Genomic DNA, 22,235 nt, shown 5'->3' on the forward strand with positions numbered 1-22,235 from the left:
TCGACTTGCAATCTTCCTCGGCTTCAGAACCTCGATCTTTCTCAAAATTCGCTTTCAGGATCCATTCCCAGAGACCTGAGTAAATGCCGTCAGTTGCAGCGGCTTGTTCTGGCCAGGAACAAGTTTTCTGGAGAGATTCCTGATGGAATTTGGCCCAAGCCGGAGAACTTGGTTAAGCTCGATCCGTCATTGAACGAATTCAATGGAACTATCCCGGCGGAGACAACTTAGTAAGGGAGCCTCACTAGTAGTCGGGAGTTCGGGGCCTTGAGAACCTTGCCATAAAGGCATCTCGGCACCTAATTCAGTTCGGGGCCAAAGAATCGAGTTTCCGGTTTGGGATCAAATAACCGGAGCACCACGTAATCTAACTCCATAAACTTTCCCAACGGATTCCGAATCTCCTGGAATCACGACAACTAATAACAGAGCTCATCCTCACTCCGCCCGAATCGAAAGAAAGTGATAAACCTTATCAACTGGTGCATTGTTTTCCTCTGGAAAACGGAATGGATCTTACGGATCTTATCTATGCAGCTCGGAGATCCCGGAGCCTTTTCGTAAGATTCACGACTACTCAACTATATAATGGCATCAATCCTCAAGGCAAAAGTATGCGCGATTCTTTGCTCACTAGCACTCTAGCATTCAAACATTTAGCTCGCATCCATAATATAGTACTGACTTAAGCATCGGAGCGACCTCACCGGGCTAGCCACCCCAGGTTCTCTAATCATTTATCTTGCAGTTTGGTTTAGCTCACCACACGACTAGTGTCCAAATCATCTTCCAGCTAGGAGTATCCAGATCATGCTCCATCAATTGGCACCGTCTATGGGAACCGGTCAAAATGTCATCCCAATCTCAGTTGCAGTTCTAGCTTCCGATTTATCTCAATGGATCCTTCCAACAACACCGGGAAAAGCATCGAGATGAATGTCACCGAGGGGCAAGATCAGTAATCAACCTTCCCCCAAGGTCCTACGATATGCATCGGCCAATTTACAATTCCCCTTACAGCTTCAGGGGTCTTGTCACTGTCCGTACCATAGGGCACTACACAAGTGAGCGTCCCGCTTCCCTCGGTGGGCGTAACTTTCTCTAAGAAATCCGTGGTCCCCCTTGGAATCGAGCACTCCCAATTTCATGACCTCGTTCAGTGCATCCGGACGATACAAATCCAGATGCAGCAAGTCCAACAGTTTCAACAATATCAATAGTACTACCTGTACCAGCAATATTAGCAACAGTTCCCACCACTGCAGTCGAACCAACAGCTAATTCCACCCCAGCACCCAGGGTTGCGCCAGGGCTAGAACCAGAATCGGCCTGGAATTAGCCAGAATGTCCACCGATCCCCCCATCGGGGTGAGGGGACCTCGTAGGTGCCGGTTCTTCCCAGGGGTCAGGCTTCACCTCGTGGAAGGAGAGATGATCATCACATTCTTCTAGTCTCACAAGGAAATTTTAGAAATAGGCCTGAGGATAGTCAGCTCGACAGGGCCAATCCGCCGCAACACTCCCAGCAAGAAAACAACGGATCATGAGGAGATAACAACCAGCCCGGAGCTCGACGTGCGAACTCGAGGCAGGACCCCTCGGTGCCTTGTGATAGTCAGTGTGAACTCCATGACCAGGAGAACTCGGCAAGAAGGAACTAGGATCCACCTCGCGACAATGTCCGTAATGATGCCGAGATACTAGATCAGATCGAGGTCAGCAACACCAACGTTGAGCCGGGGAAGAAGCAGCAACGGCGACGCCGTGAGACACGTTGCTCCTCGACCAAAAACAATCTACCAACGAAGCCAAGCCAACAAGCAGAGTGAACTAAAGAAAAGGAAGAAGTGAGCTCGACGGCGACAAAGACTACGCCTCCCTTGCTTTACCGATCATCTGCTCTGTCTCCCGAGCTCCTAGCAACCCGATGTCTAAAGACTTCAAGGTACCCCCATTAGATAAGTATGACGGGTCATTTGACTCCAATGATCACGTGGATTTCTTTCAGTCTCAGATGCACCTAGCTGGGGCTAACAAATCTTGCATGTGTGTGGCCTTCTCCATCACGTTCAAGGGAGTAGTTCGAACCTGGTATCGAAACCTCGCGTCGGGCTCCATCAAAATCTAGGCACAATTTGTCGATCTGTTCATTGCGCATTTCATTACTAGCAAGAAATGTCCGAAGTCGCAAGAAAGCCTTCTAAACGTGGTTCAGAGGGAAAGAGAACCAATCAGAAGCTACATAAAACGCTTCAACGATACTTGCCTCCAGATACTAGACCTCGATCCAGCGGTGCGGCTCACTGTGGCAAAGAAAAGAATCACCCATAAAGAGTTCAAGTGGCACGTAGTAGCCAACAAACCAAAAGATATCACCGAATTCCTATGGTAGACCAGTTCGTCGGGATCGAGGAGGAGATTAACTAGAAGACTGACAATCCATCGACGGAAAAGGGGAAGAAAGAGAATGAAGGGACGAGCAACGGTGGGCAGAAAAGAAAGAAGAGCAAGTCCCCGAGTAGGGGAAGAAGCAAGTCAAGAAGTCGATCCCCTTCGCGTGGGCACAAGTCAGGTCGGTGTTCCAGGACCCACCCCGTGGAGAGAACAAACTATACACCTTTGAATGCTAAGTGAGGAGAGATCTTAATGGCTATTAAGGATGCCTCCGTCAAATGGCCTCCTAGGCTGAGGGGAGACCCGACAACAAGAAACCCAAATTTCTATTGCCATTTCCACCGAGATCATGGACACAGTACGGAAAATTGTAGGAATCTCCGCGATGAGATCGAGGAACTTATCCATCATGGGTACCTGAAGAATTACATTCTGCAAGAAGAGAGGGGGCAGGCAGACCGACAGACAGACCAACAGGGGGACCAGAGGAGGAATGCCCCCAAGACTAGCAGGCAGAATGAGCAGCCACCTCGACACCTACCAGAGGAGAGGCCAGTTCGCGGAGTGATCAATATGATCGCAGGTGGGTCCATCATTGCGGGATGTACATCAGCAGCTGGGAGGACCTCAGTTCGCAAATTGGAGAACGAAAGCGTAAACCCGCCAAAGCAACCTCGGCTCGAAGAACCGATCTACTTTACAGAGGATGACGCGCGCGGGATCCAATACCCGCATGATGATGCTTTAGTAGTGAAGCTAAGGATCAATGACTTCGACGTGAAACGCATCTTAGCATACTCATGCAGTTCAAAAGACATACTCTTTAAGGAGACCTTCGGTAAATTATAGTTACAACAGAGCGACCTGAAACTGGAAGATACACCCTTGATAGGGTTTTGCGGCGAGGCAGGCATGTGGTCGAGTCACAGTACCCGTGGAGGCAGGCATGTGGCCGAACATCGTACGATTTGAGCACACATTCTTGGTGGTTACGACTCCCTCCCCCTATAATGCGATAGTAGGTCGGCCTATCATGCACGCTTTGCATGCGATAGTGTCCACTTACTACCTAGCGATGAAGTTCCCAACTGACTACAGAGTGGAGGTCGTGTGAGGTGACCAGCTCAGATCCCGCAAGTGTTACATGGCCGCTTTGAAAGGAAAGACAAAGCTAGTAGAGGACGTCGAACTTAAGCAACCAACGGAGTATACCAACGAGCGAGCTGCCCTGAAAGAAGAAACAATCCACATACCAGTCTCTATCGCCGAACTGGCCAGAACTCTTCAGATCGGTGCCTCGATCAATGAACCACATACCAGTCCATTACCCGAGATGGGTGGCCAACCCAGTTCTGGTGAAGAAGGCCAATGGCAAGTGGCGCATGTGCGTCGACTACACCGACCTGAACAGAGTCTGCCTAAAAGACTGCTTTCCGCTACCCAAGATTGACCGCTTAGTGGACGCGACCTCAGGGCACGAGTTGCTGAGTTTTCTGGACGCCTATTCCAGTTACAACCAGATTAGGATGGATCCTGTTGACGAAGACAAGACCGCTTTCATAACTGAGCTCGGGCTATATTGTTACAAGGTCATGCCCTTTGGATTGAAAAATGCTAGGTAAACATTCCAACGCCTTGTAAACAAAGTTTTTTCAGCCGTTGATCAGCAATAAAGTAGAATGTTACGTTGATGACATGGTCGTGAAGACCCGGTTTTCGAACTCTTTGTTGAATGATTTAAATGATGTTTTTTAAATTTTAAGAAAATATAATATGAAATTGAATCCGAATAAATGCGTCTTCGGAGTCACTTCAGGTAAATTCCTAGGCTATATAGTCAGTCGATGTGGCATCGAGACCAACCTAGAAAAAATAAAGGCAATCCTAGATATGAACCCTGGAAAATAAAGAAGTCCAGAGGCTAATTGGCCGAATAGCTGCCCTAAGCCGCTTCATGTCTAAATCGGTAGACCGATGCATACCCTTCTTTAAAGCTATAAAAAAGAGCAAGAACTTCGAATGGACTGAAGAGTGTCAGCTTGCCTTTGACGAGCTGAAAAGATACCTAAGTACCGCACTAGTTTTAACTCGACCTGAAGAAGGGGACATGTTAAAACTATACCTCTCTGTGAGCGACTAAGTAGTTAGTTCGGTACTGATCAAAGAAGTAGATCTGGTCCAACGACCCATCTACTGTGTTAGTAAAGCTTTGCAGGATGCAGAGACTAGGTATCCGGAGATCAAAAAACTAGCATACGCGCTGCTCATAGCAGCCCAAAAACTACGCCCATATTTCCAGGCCCACACTATCGTTGTTCTCACCAACAGACCCCTAAGGCAGATTTTTCTTAAGCCTGAGGTTTCTGGAAGATTAACGAAGTGGTCCATTGAGCTGAGCGAATACGATATCTAGTTGGAGCCACGACCAGCAATCAAAGCCCAGGTCTTGGCAGACTTCGTAGTAGAGTGCACGTTCGGCGCAACGACCCCCGAATTGACCGAGCTTACTCCACGTTGACAGCTCATCCAACCAGCGGGGAAGCAGTGCAGGACTGATACTGTATGACCGAGCTTTCTGGTTCGGATCCGAGGCGTCGAACAACGAGGCAAAGTATGAAGCGCTGATTGCCGGGCTGAACCTAGTAAGGGAAATGAAAGCAAAGCACCTCATCGTATGCAGCGATTCACAACTAGTGGTCAACCAAGTCACTAGCGATCACAAAGCCCGCGACCCAACTATGGTAGCTTACTTGGCCAAAGTTAGAGAGATCCTTTATAACTTCATCTCCTGCTCTATCAGGCAAATTCTGAGGCCCGAGAACACTGAGGTTGATCCCTTATCACGTCTAGCAAGCACGAGTGACAATACTATGTGAACTGTGTACATAGAGGACTTACCTCGGCTCAACATTCCCGCTTGCGAATTATCTGCTCCATGGGACCCTACCTGCAGAATGCAATGCGGCTCGGATGGTAGAGCATCAGTCATCCAAGTACGTCCTCATAGATAGACGATTGTACAGGAGATCCTTCATGCACCCCTACCTGCACTGCCTACGACCCTCAAAAGCTGAGCTCGTACTTCACGACACCCATGAAGGCTTGTGCGGTGGACACTTGGGGGGCAGAGCCCTCGCATAGAAAGTGTTAAGGCAGGGCTATTATTGGCCCACAATGAAGGCGGATGCACTTGAGCTCGTCAAGAAGTGCGATAGATGTCAGAGGCATGCCAATATCCACCACCGACCTGCTGCTGATTTGAAATACCTTACCGGCCCGTGGCCCTTCGTGCAGTGGGGAACCGACATTCTCGGTCCTTTCCCGCCAACAACAGGGCAGAGGAGGTTCTTGGTTGTAGCAGTAGATTATTTTACAAAGTGGGTGGAAGCAGAACCCCTGGTAACCATCACATCTCGTAACATACAGAATTTCTTCTAGAGAATCATAGTATGCCGCTTCAGACTACCCCGAGTGCTGATATCCGACAATGGGAAGCAGTTCGAAGATATTAAGTTTCAAAACTGGTGTGCCGAGATGGGGATTCAGCAAAACTTCACCTCGGTGGCACACTCTCAAGCGAACGGATAAGCAGAAGTAACTAACAAGGCGTACTCACCGAAAGACGAAAGAGGAAGCGAACTACCCCGGATACAAGACTTGAGCTGAAGAATGGATGCGTGACCTCAACTCTCGAATGTACTTTGAAGGATGAAGGAAAGGGAACCTGAGTCCCCCTATTTATAGCCACCATATCTGGGAACTGATGGTTCAGATCGATGTGATCCTACGACTCTCGTGAAAACCGGCAGCACTCCCCTCGAGGAAAGATTTTGGTTGAGCGCAGTTTTTGGTGTCCGCGGAGTTTACAAACCGCATCGAGTCCACACGTCCTCGACACGCGACTTGGTTTTTTCCACTGAGCCACATGAGTTACATCAGTCCGACCATAAGAGGTGAACCAAGAAGAAATCGGGCCAACCTCCTTGCGCTGACCGTGAACTCCCCGCATCAGGGTTACGACCCCTGGCACAGGGAGTGGGGGGCAATTGATGAGGGGTGATTTGGCCTGACCTAGCGACCAAGGTACACGTGGACACGATCAACCACTAGGGTCACAACTCAGCAAGGGAGCCTCGCCAGTAGCTCGGGAGTTTGGGGCCTTGAGCACCTCGCTATAAAGGCACCTCGTCACCTAATTTAGTTCGGGGCCAAAGATCCGAGTTTCCAGTTCGGGATCAAAGAGCCGGAGCACCACGTAATCAACTCCAGAAACTTTCCCAACGGATTCCGAATCTCCTGGGATCACGACAACTAATAACAGAGTTCATCCTCACTCCGCTCGAATCGAAGGGAAGTGATAAACCTTATCAACTGGCGCATTGTTCTCCTTCGGAAACGGAACAGATCTTACGGATCTTATCTATGCAGCCCAGAGATCCCAGAGCCTTTTTGAAAGATTCACGACTACTCAACTATATAAGGGCATCAATCCTCAGGGCGAAGGTACACACTATTCTTTGCTCACTAGCACTCTAGCATTCAAACATTCAACTCGCATCCATAATATAGTACTGATTTAAGCATCGGAGTGACCTCGCCGGGCCAGCCACCCCGGGTTCTCTGATCTTTTATCTTGCAGCTTAGTCTAGCTCACCACGCGACTAGTGTCCTGATCATCTTCCAGCTAGGAGTATCCGGATCGCACTCCATCATTGGTGACTTAAAATCGCTCTCTAGAACTCTAAACCTGTCCTTCAATAATTTCTCCGACGAGATCCCGGCATCACTTGGGAGATTGCCGATGATGGTGAGCTTCAATCTGAGGCATAACAACCTTACCGGAAAAATCCCTCATATTGGAATTTTTGCAAATCAAGGCCCGACCGCATTCCTCGACAATCCCTCCTTGTGTGGATTTCCTCTCCGAAAACCTTGCAGCGGGAATCCCCAAAAGAACACCTCAGTGAACCAGAATCAAACAGCGGTATATGCTGCCAATCCAAAAAAAAGGATTGAAAGCAAGTTGGGGGGGGGGGGGGGGACAGATGGCACACTACGGGCGTGTGGGACATTTGTGGGGCGAGAGCGGATGGGGCGCAGATTTGAACTCAATGAACAGGGGAAGATATTTTTATTTTTCCTTCTTTATCGATACAGATCATACATTTTTGAGACCTAATTTTAATGGACTGGAACCCAACTTGCTTTTAAGTAGTGACATCCCTTTTCATGTTTTCTAATAGACTACCCACCACAGGTCCACAATAATTCCAATCAAAAGGTTTTCTTAGATAGGCCAATTGGTTATAAGTAAATTATGAAACCTTTTCTAAAGTTTTGGATCATTGCTAAAATTTTGTAGTTTTGTAATTGCAATCGTTTTTCTTAAATTTTTTGATACAGTTTCAAGTAGATCCTTTTTGTTAGAATTTTATAAAAAGAGGAATAAAAATGTCTAAAATATCTATGTAATAACTATTGAGGCTAGTTTTTATTTAAAAAATAATAAACTTTATGAAAACATAGAGAGAGAAAATTTAAAGTTGCAACTTTAGCTTTGAGCCATTGATTTAAAGGTAAATTTAGAAAATAAATCAATTTCAGAAAAGAGATTGGAAGGGTTTGAAGTAAAAATTCATGTGTAGAGAAAACTTGAAAAATAAACATTTTGGTCAAATAATTATATGAATATTTTGAGCATTTTCATTTAGAGGATTCTACCAAAAGGAATCTATTTGCAACTATGCCAAAAAGTTCAAGGGAGATTTCAGCAATTCACCCATTAGTTATTAGACTTGATATTCAACCATGAGGTATATATATCCTATAGAATGTCGTATTTCATTAGACCTTTGAGGATAAGCAATAGAATAGTGATGAGGGTAGATTTGACCCTCCACTAACATCATGACACATTGCATTTCGGAACAGCTAGATGACATCCCGACACCACATAGGCGATGACTTGCCTTAGCCAAAATGATGGAGTCCCATTTGGTGACCTACCTCCGCCGACTTGGCAACCTACCTCCATCGCCGACCTGGCGACCTGCCTCCATCGTTGACCTAACGACCTGCCTCAACCGTCAACCTGGCGAATTGCCTCCGCCGACTTGTTGACTTGCCTCTACCGTCAACCTGGCGACCTACCTCCATTGACCCAGTGGAAACCTAGCTAACGATCTCGTCCACAACTCAGGGTGGCTAGCAACACCTCGTCTAGGGCCGACCTGTGGTACCTCGTTAGTATCGACCAAAGTGAGCTCGACGAGAGGAGCGACCTCCCTTGAGGGCTTGCTGACCTGATTGAGGTTTAGGTGGCGACCTACGAGACATGCTCGCCAACCAATTTTGCATGCATCACGCCACTCTCGGGTCTCTCGGAAGTTGGTTCCCACATCGAATGTTTCAGAGGAAATCGAATAAGGCACACAGACTAGCCTACGTGCATGACTACCTCCGGGGACTTTGGACTAGTTAGGCACGTCACCCGGAGATCTAGGACGCGATGCATGAAGCCCACGCCAAACAACGCCTATATATAGGCCTCACCTCCAACCTCACAAGGTACATGCGCAATTTAGCTCTCACAGCTCTCTTATTTCTTTCGCTTTTAGCTCTCTCAAAAAATCTCGGATTCGTTGACTTAAGCATCGGAGTGCCCACCCTGGGTAAAGAAACCCGGGCACTCTGACACTGTTTCCTTGCAGGTCGCCCTAGTAAACTATACAACTTGTCATTGTTCAGTTAGGCGTCAGAGCCACTTTCCAGTTAAGAACTGTTCAGCTAAGAGTCCGAGCCACCTTCTAACTAGGAACTATTCAGCTAAGTGTCAGAGCCACCTTCCGGCTAGAAACTCTTCAGCCAGGCATCCGACTTACCTGCCAGTAGGGAGCTGCTGAAACACGCATCAAATTGTATGGAAATTGAGTGAGAGAGTGCTGTGACATAGCTTCCATTTCTATTTACATTTGAGCATTTTTACAGAATTAAGTTGTTTTACGGTATTGTTACCTCAAGCTACACCTGGGACTGTAAATGTTGCACTTGTGGCTTTGTTATGACCACTCTTATTTTCACAAAACAATGATGAACCCAGATACAGTAATGACAAAGTGAAACATTACAAAGCTGTAAGTACAACATTTACAGCCAAGGAAACACTTTTACAATATTACTACTAGTACTGTAAAACATGTTTCCGTATCATAGAATATGGGAATTAGGGAGGCACAGTATTGTAAACTTGCATAATGGATGAATGCCTTTGCTAATAAACATTTACAACCAACCTGCAGTTTGCTTAGCTGCTCTGCCAAGAATAAATCTGGGAGGATAACCAGTCAATGGAGATGCAGCGAAAATTCTGGCGGATAGTCTAAGAATCATACAGGTGACTAATCCCATAAGAAGAAATTTAGTCAAAGCCATATATGGTTTTCAGTTTTGTGGTCCATCTCCATTGTCCAGGTTTGAAAAGAATAGACATAGTAGAATACTCCTCAAAATATCTCTCTTGTCATTTACGGTGAGATGTTCCCAAATCCCAAATGCACAGTGTGTGGCAAGAGTTTATGGGTAGGAGATCCAGAGTTGAGACACATCCAGCCCACATGAATTTCTTTTTTTCCATCTCAAAATTGGATTACAAAGCCCAAAAATGAGAGGTAAAATTGAAAAGACTTCGAAGCCCAAAAAACCCACCCAGGCCAAAGTAAATCTGTCAAAGCCCACACACGTTCAAGGCCATTCCGATTTGTGTCGGGTTTAATTTAGGGTGGGCTTGGGTTGGTATATAATATATGATGGACGGATGAGATGCGACGCGGGAAGCTTGGGATACATTCTTTTTTCAGATAATTATATTAATTTAATATAAGCAAAAAATTGTTTTTAAATTTTTACTAGGTCGTGAAAGAAAAGGGAAATTAAAGAAAAAATATGAAAACTAGTTTAACAATGCCATGAGCCCATGACCCATTGCAATTTCAAAATAATCCATCACACTGAGGACTGCCATGAGCCCATGAGCCATTGACCCCTCCAGGTTCCACCATTGCACCTTACTTTCTCTGTGTATTATTTTATTATTCTTTTTTGCCACGTGGCTATTGTGACAAAAGTAAACAGAACCGTTTTAATTTGGGATATAAGTCTATAACATATTATCATCAACCAGCATGCCCTTTCTGTCCTTGGTATTGGTAGCTAGCCCCATTTCTATGGATAAGACTATTTGTCTATTTGATGGAAACATCTCAGAAGTCTCTTTAAGTTTAAGTTTGTTCCATTCAACCAGAGAGCCCACATGGTCGCCAACGTTGATTTCCAATTCCAATTTGACACCTTTCGAGAAATGAAAAAGCAAACTAGTCTAGTAGGAAATTAATATATAATATCATGAGCGGTCAAAATCGTTCCAGCAGAAAAAGCAAAATGAACCGGTCAAAATTTGGGTTTTTATTTGCTCTTCCGTTCCGCGTTTGAGAATGAATAGGCATTCGTTGGGGTTTGAACGTCCAGTTCAGAGAAAAGTATTATATTATAGTCTATAGACATGAGCCCCCCCAATGACCAAACTATGCTAAGAGCCTATAATATTTAAATACAAAACCTTTGTCAGGGTTTTCTTCTTTTTTAAAGAAAATATTTACATATTCTGCAAAATATCCAGACACAGAATCTGGAATACCGAATGCCTTTCAATATTGTAATTAATGGTCATAGCTGAAAGGAAGTGGCACTGACTTGAATGCACGAAATTTCCCAACATTATTTAGGTGCTCGTTTTCCAATCTGTGTCAATTAATCATCCAACTTTCATTAGTGAAATGTGGGCTTATGAAAAGCAGAAAAGGAAATACTGAAATGTGTTGCTCGGATCTTATTGATATATGATGTTACCTCTGCCAACCAGTTTGTAGAAATGAGATGTAACATACCTGAAGAAATTCCATATCCCACGGCGAAGGATCTCCAAGCAAGCAACAATGGCTGTAACAGCAGTTCTGTGTAGGAAGAACACTTCATAAAAACCCAACACTGACTGCATCCATTAATTAAGAAGAGAAAAATGTCAAAAGAAATAGTCATGGAAATCTTGGTACTGCTGCTTTGACAAATCTTTGATTACCATGGCTACAAAATAGACAGCTTTATGAGGTACAAGGAGCTTGTCCCTCAGCCAACGATTTCTTGAATTCCTTTGCAGAAGGCCCCAATCAATCACAATGTCCCAGTATGTAGTGGCAATTGTAGCAATGGCTGAACTGGCTGCAGCCATGATCTTTAGAGTCGATCCCTTGTTCAAATCATAAGCTATTCTCATGGCAACTGCAATGATCGTTGACAAGCTTTTCAATGCATTATATCCATGCATTGCATCTTTCTCCTCAACCCAGCGTCGAAGGCACTAAAAAGGTACAACTTTATTAGCCGAAGCATAATATACAGAGTTACAGACATTTTATGAGAATGTAAGACAGAGGGAGCTACCTGAAGGAAGCGAATCCAGAAGGGGATTACTGCTACAATGAAAGAGAAGGTGTTGAAAATATCGCTGCGATTGCACTTGTTCATTCTCTTTGTGAAGTCTCCCCAACCATAGTAACAGATGTAGAATTGCAAGCTTCTGAGGGCCTGAACCTGAAATGACATAACCATGAATGCTTGTTAGCTATCACAAAGTACTGAATATGTACAATTATATACTGCTACTTCATACATGTGCCAAACAAAAACCAATACTACTGAAAAATGTTTTTAAACCAACAAAAGAATAGAGATAATAAATTAAGGCATTCTCTAGATAACTGCAGACAAAAAGAACTACTGTGGGAATCACACGTGTTTCTAATGGAGATATGTGTCCATGCTCCGGATGCATTTACATATAAATGCAGTCCAGGTTTATACTTCAAACATCTTGGAGTGGCAGAGTATCCATGGTTTTAAAACATTCTAGGAAGCTCTGTTCTAATTCTAATTACTGTATGTCTGAGTTTCAGGAATCAAGATGTTGATGTTGAACCTGGCTAGTAAACTGATCTGCCAAGAAAAAATCTGGGAGTGTAACCTGCAAAAGAAATGAAAATTAAAATTAAAATCTCAGTATTGATTTCTCTATCCAGGTCCATCAATTCCTTTTTCTTGTTACCTTGTAGAGAGGAGCGCAAATGCAATGTAATGCACATCGGAGAAGAAAGATGCGACTTGAACGATATATTATGTTGAAAGGACAAAACATTATAAGAATCACAACCTGCAAAAAATAAATACCAGTAGTGATTGTTAGGCAAATGCAATCCCATCTCATCTAACTAGAAAAGACACTAGGCTTCAGAGTTTCCATATAATTACCACTAAATACAACCCTGATTATGTCCTTCATGCATCTTCTTCTGTATATTAGTTCATGAAGCACATATTCAGGAAAGATTTGTTTCAACAGGTATGGAAAAAAACTATGCAAGTAGTTCATATTAGCAGACAATTTTAAGAGTCATCTTGTTTTATTTCCCTTATAAATATGTGGGCATATGACATGGCAGGTAGATCTAGTAAGAAAAATACAATTGTTGACACTAAGGACTACAAATTGTCACAGGCTTAATCCATATATCAACAGGAGAGTGAGAAGCTTAGCTTCCATAAGAAACATACAGCGACTAGGCCCAAGGGAACTAATTCAGTTAATGCCTTGAAGCTCTGTGTTTTTGGGTCCATTTCCATGTCTAAGTTGGAGATGACACCGGCTAATGAAAGTACGGCAAGGCCCGCACTGAGAAAGAAGACCTCTCTGTAGCCTAACTCTGTTCCTTGCTTAAAGCCAAATATAAATGGATAATTGACACGATAACGCCTCCAAAAGAATATATTAGCAGAGTACATAATCATATGTAGAACAATGAATCCGAACAAACTGCAACAAAATAAGATTATTTATTAAATTGAGAAATGAATTAGCTGGAAACACTAGAAAGGGTAAGAAGATACAATGAAAGAGACTTTATTCTACCTTCCGATAATGAAGCAATTAAGCTTAAATTGCTTTTTAATCCATAAGTTAAATTTAAGTTTGAAGCAGTAGAAAAATGGTAGAATTTTGCTACAGTGAAATGAATTTTATGTAAACTCTTTAGACCTACCTGTAAAGTGGAAACATGTTTTCCATGTATTGACCGCGCCCGGGACTCTTAAAGATATTTCTTGCATGTATGAGCACGGTTATAGCCACTATGAGAGCCACTGAGCAACCAGAAAAGAAGCCTGCAAAACAATAAACAGATCAACAAATTTATTTTTATTAGACCATTGAGATGGAAATGAAATATCAACTGATCATCTTTGCTTAGATGCATACATCATATTTTACTATCTTATAAAAAGAGGTTACTCGTTCTATTTGGTCTTACCCAAGGAAAATGTTATTCTATGCCTTTCTCTCTTTGCTTGTGGCCTTAAAATTTTCATTCCTTTTCTACGATTTCCATTTGAAAAATGCTTGATGAAGGTAGTTTCCACCCTCTCCATGACCCTGCTGATCTGCAAAAGTATATGGTAGGAAAGTTAATGAAAATACAGAATATCATCAAAGCAATGAAATTCAGATATGTACATCATTTGGTTCATTGTATTAACTGATATAGAGGGTCTTTGGAGGAGATGTGTTTCAAATCAGGAATGCACCTCCCTGATCCTGCATCATTTCTTTCAAAAATATATTTGATCGAAACAAGCTGATTGCAGAAATGTTTCACTTTACAATGTGCCACATCATAATGGTGATTCAAGGATTATCTTTCTTCCTGAAATTCTAGGCAACTCATTGCAGAAATGTTTCTGCCTGAATTAACATCACCTCCAGAATGTATTCCCATTCTGCATGAAAATGGTGATAATGTGAAACCCATTAATCCCAAACACCACCATAAACATACCTTATTGGTAAGCTGAAATGCATTTATTTAAATAGTATCTAAAACAAGATTAACTGTGCATGTTATGCTCCCAAAATTCATAAGGAGTGCATAAGCCTAACCTCATCAGAGCTTCCAATGTAAGAATCATCTACCATCTTTAAGTAAGTCTTCGATGCATTCCTTGAAGTAATCTGCAATATGACAATAATCAGTAGAAAACAATGAAAATCTCTCATTCCTGATAACTATTACTAACCACATCTGTGAAAGTCAAACACAAGTTCATCTAAGCCTGCCCATGTATAAGTAATTAAATTGACTATATATTTTATGAACTGAGATCAATGAATGTAAATCTGAACAAGCATAAGATGAAACAGCCAGTCTCCTGGAATAAGTTAAGTAAATTGAAAAGAACAGTAGTTAGTTTTCAAGAATCTGACCTTGTCATACTTCTTCGTGATCTTGGAGAATGCCAAGAGATTAAGAAAGCTGAAATATCAATGAGTGAAGAGGTCATGCACACGCAAAAGAAAGAAATTAGCCTATTCCAGTTCATAGATATAAAAAAAAAACTTCTGAAGGCATGTATCTTCTTGGATCAAAAGAACCCTTGATAATTGATATCATAGTCTTGATCATTACAATCAGAGCATGACATTTGTTTACGGTTTTTTGTTATCATTCCTTGGGAGGAAATATAATAAGCAAAGAAAATACTGTTACCTGTAGCTTTTTAGAAGTCGAAGCTTTTGGTAGAATTCACTAAACGCTGCTTTCATTTGTTCTTCTACATTCCTCAGCTCCTTCCTGCTAAATGTCAAGTCAGTCTTGGAATCCATGAGGAAGCCTTTCAAAGTCGACCGCGGAGTTTCAGGCATGATATTGATCTTCACATTCTTCAAGACCTCTACAGGGGGTGCTTTATAGTTATAAGTTATATTCTTCTTTCCTCCACCGATGTTCTTGTGGTTGTTCTCTTGTGCTTCTTCAGTGGCTCTAACGTGCAGATTTTCCAGACGCTGTTCACCCTTCAATTCAATTTCTTGTATAACAGCCATGGGGGCTGGACCTTCACAAAGCAAAGAAAAAAATCCCAAGGGTACGTATATGGGTCATCACCACTTTCAGTAATTAACATGGTAGAGATGATGAAGAGGCCAATTCAAATCATCCATCAGAAATGCAGCCCTGTGGATCGGTTGGGTGTTGGGTCGCAAGTCGCAAAGTCTTAAAGCTTTCATTTACCACATGAAATCCCAGTGTCCTCAAGACAATCTGGAGACCCCTCAAACGCCGGTGTTTGGTGTAAAACACTGGCGTGTTCACGTTTCATTGGGCGGCATGCGACCACTGTCCCAATGAAATACAAACACACCAATATTTAAGAGAAAAAAAATTATATCAGTTCATGTATTTTGTTCTTTCATCTGATGTGTTGAATTTTATTGTGTCGTATGCAACCACAGTCGCAGCAGGTTTGTTCTTTATGAAGAAACGGTTTGATTCACATGGATTTTAATTGTTAAATCCATGTCATTGGAAAGCATAAAACTTTTTAAAAACAAGGAGACATGGCCCTATGGCCCCTATCATTTACTGTGAATTCGACCTCTCTAAGAGTACTTGGAATGATAATTCATTAAGCGCTCGTGACCTTTGTAACTTTGTTGGCAAGCCAATCAGTGGCTTGGTTGCCTTTTCTCCAAATCTCAGTTTGGAAGGAGTATAAATGCAAAACCTTGTATTTTGTATTATTTTGTATGAATTTATACTGTGCATTTTCTCCAAATCTATTATGACTACTATATAACCTCTCTCCTCTTTTAATTTTTGGGTAATAGTATATAAGGGCAACTTTTGTGGTTTAATATCAATAAAAGTAATATATTTAAAAAAATTTAAAAAATAGGTTAACTTTTTAAAAATAATATCAACAAAGGGCAAAAACACTATTCATCTTCTTCTTGCCATTTGTTCACCAGAGCCACCGTCCGCCACCGTCTGCCACCGCACGCCGCCGCCTCCGCCCACCCCTACCTCTGCCTCCAACAATGTTGCTAGAGGTGGACGGAGGCGGCGCTGGTGGTTTCTCTGTCCAACGCCGCCACCTCCGCCTCTGCACCGGACGGCGGCTCGGCGGCTCTAATGAACAAATGGCAAGAAGAAGAAAATGAACAGTGTTTTTGCCTTTTATTGATATTATTTTTAAAAAGTTAACCTATTTTTGAAATTTTTTTAAATATATTACTTTTATTGATATTAAACCTCAAAAGTTGCTCTTATATGCTAGAAACCCTTAATTTTTTGCACTCCTCTACCTCTTCAAGGGTTTTGCATCTATACCCATGTAATTGGTGGCTTTGGTCATGCTTGGTTAGATGTAATCACCCCACCACTTTTCCTATGACATGGCTTTAGCTCTGTGCAAAAACCATGAAATCAAAGCCTCCAATGTATGTATTGACATGGCAATGGCGATGGGGTTGCAGACCACCCCCCCCCCCCCCCCCCACCACAAGTTTTTTGTTAAAATCATTAGATTGTGTTTGGTTTGAAGGAAAAAGTAGGGAAACCTATACAAAGTTTCCCTTTCCTCTCCATATAGTTAGTGGGTGGAGGTAGTAGCAAATATGTAATAAAGTGGGTCCTTGGCCCTCCAAAACAAGCAAGAAATTCCCATTAAAATGTTAAGAAGTGCTCTCTAACTCTCTAACTAATTCAGATCTCTTGCCCACAAGAATCCTACCCGCCTAGCGCTACAGCTGTACATTGGAAACATCTCCCCATGAATGGTAACATGCAAACATGGGAGATGCTCTCAATGTACAGCTGTAATGAGGCATGGGTAGACGTGAATAGGGTTCTTGTGAGTAGGAGATCTGAACTCCTCTCTAATACCCCTTCACTTAATTCCCAAAATTAAAAAAAAAAAATTGTTTATTTTCTTTAAGAAAAAGCTACAATAGATTCAAACCCTCCCACCCTATTTTTCTCTAAACCCTACTTCCTATACTTCCAATCTCATTTTCTTGTTTTTGCCAAAAAGACAGACCAAGGTTAAAATAATCTCATGAGTATCCTCCCTCACTCATTTGCTCCCTATCTATCTATCTACTTGTATTGTTTATGTTACAAATCTCTATAATATAATGTACTTAATAAAATTCTTGGCTTTTGGCCATGATTCATAGTTTTAGGCTTTTGGCCCTGAAATAATGTTGTAGTAAAAGTTAACTCTCACTTCCCACCAAAGGCAAATGCTACTTGATCAATCAATCACTACTGTCCGTTGTACCCAATATTTTGAGTCTTGACCCCATGTTTCTGGACCTATGCACGAAGCCCACTATAAAAAATAAGAAAAATATCTTCTTTATGGCCCATCAGGCCAACTACTGATGATGTCTTGAGTGGACCATAGCATTACCATGGTCTAGGGCCCAACAACTTGACCCGTGTGACTGTGTCCCACGTTCTATACCCACTGGATACCACCATGGTGAAATGAAGTCCATGGGCCATATTGGTTGGACCACAAATGAACTCTAATAATAACACGTTGTTAGCCGTGAATTATGCAGAAGGTGGAAGAAAATCGAGAGAAAACTCTTCCAAATTCTTGGCTTTGGAAGCAGTGCAAAAATATCAGATGGTTGGAAGTTGGAAGTCTATCTACTTCATTTCATTTTGATTCCTTCTCTAGGCCGCCCGCGATTCTCCTGTTAACACCACCCACTGCGCTCTGCCCGGCTGCCCCACCTAGAGGCTAGAACGCCGGCGGACGTTCATCAGTTGGAGGATCTCTGGATAGAGTTATGTATTCTCCGAGCTCCTGCTGTGTTCACTTGTCACTAGTTCCCCGGTCACGGATGGTCACCCCAGTTCAAGTCCTTTCATACTCTTACGCATGCACCAAAAAGACGCAGACGCCCTTGGCGTGTATTGTACGTCTATGATCGATCATTGGTCATTGATGGTTAGTCATCGTATCGTACATATGTAATCCCTACTGTACGCTTATACTGCCAAATTAATCTGGAAAATTTCAAAAAAGAAATCAAATTAAGAAGAGGAAAGAATGGAAGAAACACGTACGAGTAGCTCTGGAATTCATCCGAGCAGAAGCCCTTCTCTCCGCCGAAGACGTATCCCAGTTCAATATCGAATCAACAGATTCATCATCAAAGGAAAGACCTGGATTCTCCATCATGATCCGGAGGGCAATCAAAGTATCCATTTGTTCATTCAATCCCTCGACCTCCTTCATCACCTCCTCCACTTTGACCTTGTAAAACTTAATCACCTTGTTGAACTGCTCATCAAGTCTCCTGAAGAAGACGAGCTCGAAGTCACCTCCTTCGTCCGACGCCATGAGGAATAAGGTCTCGTAGCGCTCATCTGACCCCTCCCCATGCACTGCATTCACCAGTATCACTTGATCATCCTGATCATCGCCGGAAGCGCCAGACTTGTAATGGCGAGTTAACCCACTGAATGCCCTGTACAAGGACCCTCTTCGCTTCAGAGCACCCTTCTCTTTCTCCCCCGTATGCGTAGTCTCCCGTCGTTGCTGTCTGAAACGGAGAATATCCTTCAGTATGGTCTTGAGATAATTATAATCCATGTAAGCTTCCTGCCATTCCAGCACCATCTGCGATACAAACTCCCTTCCAAACTTCATCCTTTTTCCTATTTCTCCTCCCCACCCCACTTACTCAGAACACATATATAGATGGTAAATTTCTTAAACTATCCTTATTTTGAAAATTGACCAATGCTACCTTACTGTTTTTAACAATTGATTAATGTTTCGCAATCATTAATGTCTGTCAATATAAATATGAAAAAGACTGTTTTACCCTCCATGATAGATTCCAAGTATCATCATATTCTCTCTCCCCGTCTTTTTCTTATTTGTCTGTAAGCTTGATCGAGTTGAGACTGTTGATTTTCACTATACTGGGATTCAGATTGACCATAAGTTCCCCTTTCTTATCGATCTACCCTTATTGTTACTATTTTAGTTTTGGCATCCAAGATCTTTAATCATCACTCGGGAGAACTTGATCGATGGTTTTACCAATTAAATGTTTTCTTTTTTCATTTAGTCAATTGCAGAGATGGTGTTTTAGGAATGGAGGTGAGAAGGGTATTTTCTGGATTTTCAATAAATATATTAGTCACATGATATCACATGTAATGAAAATTTGAGGAATATTAACAATAAGTATAGAATTAGTCAATTGTTAAAAACAGTAAAAATAACGTTACTCAATTTTCAAACAATAAAGATACACTTAGTCAGTTAATTAAATCATAAAGATAGTTTAAAAAATTTACCGAGATGAGCCTTGGATTAATAATTATATATGAAGGTCTCCACTCCAATCTCCAATCTCCCACTTCTCATTTCAGTAGATTATTTGTACATCAGACATACATTAATATAATATAATAAAGGGGTTTTTATAGTTGAATCCAACATTGATATAAATTGGTTGCTTGGAGCCTTGAACCAACATTGATTTGTTTACCCAATGGCCAATCTCAACGAAAGAATAAAAAAAAAAGGAAAAGAGAAAAATAGACAAAGGAAAGAGGCGTACAGCACAGCACAGGGACAGCTGTGTCCTGTGTGTACGATTTCAAATTTCAAGTGAGTAGGAAATTGGAATGGTATAATCCAGGTATGGAATTGACACCTGATCCTGATGGGACGCCGCTTATTGAATCAAAAAATTTTTTTTTTCCGTTAATTATGGCTGGGAGTTACATCATTGCTTTGCCTTAAGAGTTTAGATGGCCCATCCATTGAAATCAAGCTGCTCACCATCTAATAATATCAACAAAAAAAAAAAAAGATACAGGTTAAAAGTCACTCACAAAGTCACCAGTCACTCTTCAGTGCATTCCACAACAATTAAAGCGGAACTTTAATTTGCTCATCCAGTAATCACTTGACACGGTCTCTCTTTAAAAGGAGAAACAGTCAAAAGAAAATAGGGCCCGGCTTTTGATATCACCTCATCAAGTCAAGCCTTATTATTAGAACCAGTATGAAGATAATACCCACTTCCACTTTCTTTTGATGGGTGAAGAAATAATACAATACACTACTCTACGATCAGCTGAAACCGGATTATTATTATAAATAATAATTCCTCCAATTTTTTTTTTTTTATTGGGTGAAAAAAAAAACAAAGAAGAAAAAAGTCAGATCAGCTGGTATGATACTCAACTCCCCATATTTTTAACCAATCAAAAGTGACTTGTTGATATATTAGTTAGTTCGCTTTAACATTGATGTGGAATCAATTTCTACGATCATCGATTTAGAGAGAAAAAACGGTTATTATTGGTAATGCATGGCACCAAATATTAAAAAAAAAAAAAAAGCTCACCATGTTTTTTCCCTTACATTACCGAGTTTTCAGTATTTGTCGGTTCATCCAACGTATAACCATAGCCTTGAGCTAAAGTTAAGGATAATTAATCATAACAGACGTTCAGGCCATGACCCATGAGATGAGGCCAACTGGCCAATGAACTGCCCAGCCCAAACTATAAGCCTAAGCAAGAGCCGGGTTGGATTGAGCTAGACATACGAAGGTTCAGTGGGTCCCAGACTAACCATGTTGGATATGTAGAGTTGTTTTCCGACATAAAAGTTAAACTGCTGTAACCTAATATTTGGGAGAAAGTCAAATGCAAGACAGCTAGATATAGGTGTTTTTTTTGGGATATTGTAACGAATTCTCTGTTTCAATGAGGTTATATTTTGATTTATAAGAGAAACAAAAAGGTTGAGGAAAATTTTATAATAAATTTCTCATAAACTTTTTCTCCACTCTCTCTAGAGGTGGCAATTTTCCCCGTCCCCGATGGGGTTGGATATCAGGGACACTTTGGCGGGGTTGGGGTTGGGGTCGGGGATGGGGCGGTCCCTGAATCCCTGATCGGGTTCGGGGACGGGAATGGAGAATGCAATCCCTGCCCTGACCCGCCCCCAATTAATATTATAATTATAAATTATATATTATATTATATAGTTTTAATAATTATTAATTTATTCGTAAAACAGTAAAACATAAACATTCGAAGAAAACCCTTCGACTAAAATTTTAAAAATCGACCAATCTTTGACAGAGAGAAGAGACAAGAGAGGCGACTGAACTAGTAAACCCTAACTTTGTCTTTATCGCCGATTAGCCGATCGTCGACCGCCATCACTGACTGTCACCACTGCCCACTTGCCCGTCGGACATCGAACAGAGGAGAGGAAGAGATACTCAAGTCTCGAGTCTCGACAGAGGCCAGAGAACTAAGAGAAGAGATACTCAAAGAACAAAGATCTTCCTTCAACCTTTGTCATTGTCGCCAACCACCATCACTGTCACCCTTCGGACTCTCTCTCATCGTTGACGTAAACTCTCGCAACAGTCCTCTCTCTTGGGGGGTGATTTGGGGGTTGGAGTCGGGAATGGGGAATGTAATCCCCGCCCCGTTGCCATTCCTAACTCTCTCTTGTTTTCTATAAAATAAACACAACCAAGGGATTTTCATGCAAAACTAAAATGGGAAGGATACAAGGGAGGTTTGTAAAAAAGTGGGACCAACGGAGATGGCATGACTAATTTTGTCTTTTACTCTTTTCATGGGTGCTACAAAGAGTTGCACGAAAGTATCCTCAAAAAAGTAGAAGATAGTAGGAAGGGGTAGATGGGCCCACCGCCCACCTTTACCAATGAACAATGAATCCTGAAACTTCGACGATGTTACACATAATATTGCATTTCTCTCTCTCTCTTTTTTTTTTTTTGTTTAGGATGTGTTTGATTGTAATGCAAATTTTATTTGTATTAGTACAAATTTATGGGAATGTAAATGAAAAAAAAGGAAGTAAATTTTAGTTTAATT

The 22,235-nt window shown here is 42.0% G+C and overlaps 1 protein-coding gene across 2 annotated transcripts; it reads right to left on the bottom strand.

The window, feature by feature from the left end:
* Positions 1–11,009: 11,009 nt before the first annotated feature.
* On the bottom strand, positions 11,010–19,057 carry LOC104598073 (phosphate transporter PHO1 homolog 3-like). 2 transcript variants are annotated; one of them, XM_010259972.3, is made up of 13 exons: positions 18,414–19,057; positions 15,042–15,387; positions 14,759–14,807; positions 14,435–14,506; positions 13,809–13,938; positions 13,542–13,662; positions 13,057–13,315; positions 12,551–12,655; positions 12,425–12,469; positions 11,890–12,039; positions 11,528–11,806; positions 11,337–11,402; positions 11,010–11,190 (listed from the first exon to the last, which is right to left on the bottom strand). In XM_010259972.3, the coding sequence occupies exons 1-13, from the start codon at positions 18,997–18,999 to the stop codon at positions 11,167–11,169; spliced, it is 2,232 nt and encodes a 743-aa protein (XP_010258274.1). In that variant the 5' UTR covers positions 19,000–19,057; the 3' UTR covers positions 11,010–11,166. The 2 variants fall into 2 exon arrangements, with proteins under 2 accessions (XP_010258274.1, XP_010258273.1); XM_010259971.3 differs by having other exon boundaries at positions 11,337–11,440.
* Between the last annotated feature and the right edge of the window lie 3,178 nt (positions 19,058–22,235).

This window comes from Nelumbo nucifera, chromosome 4 (assembly GCF_055504915.1).
Source record: "Nelumbo nucifera cultivar China Antique chromosome 4, China Antique-T2T, whole genome shotgun sequence".
Taxonomy (NCBI): domain Eukaryota; kingdom Viridiplantae; phylum Streptophyta; class Magnoliopsida; order Proteales; family Nelumbonaceae; genus Nelumbo; species Nelumbo nucifera.

Bases quoted from the DNA above. Each gene is read 5' to 3' on its own strand.
- LOC104598073 (XM_010259971.3), bottom strand. From the start codon at position 18,999: ATGAAGTTTGGAAGGGAGTTTGTATCGCAGATGGTGCTGGAATGGCAG. The intron at 14,507-14,758 runs GTCAGATTCTTG...GTCATATTGCAG, and splicing joins TCACGAAGAAGTATGACAAG to ATTACTTCAAGGAATGCATC. The intron at 12,656-13,056 runs GTATGTTTCTTA...TATTTTTTGCAG, and splicing joins TTCCCTTGGGCCTAGTCGCT to GTTGTGATTCTTATAATGTT.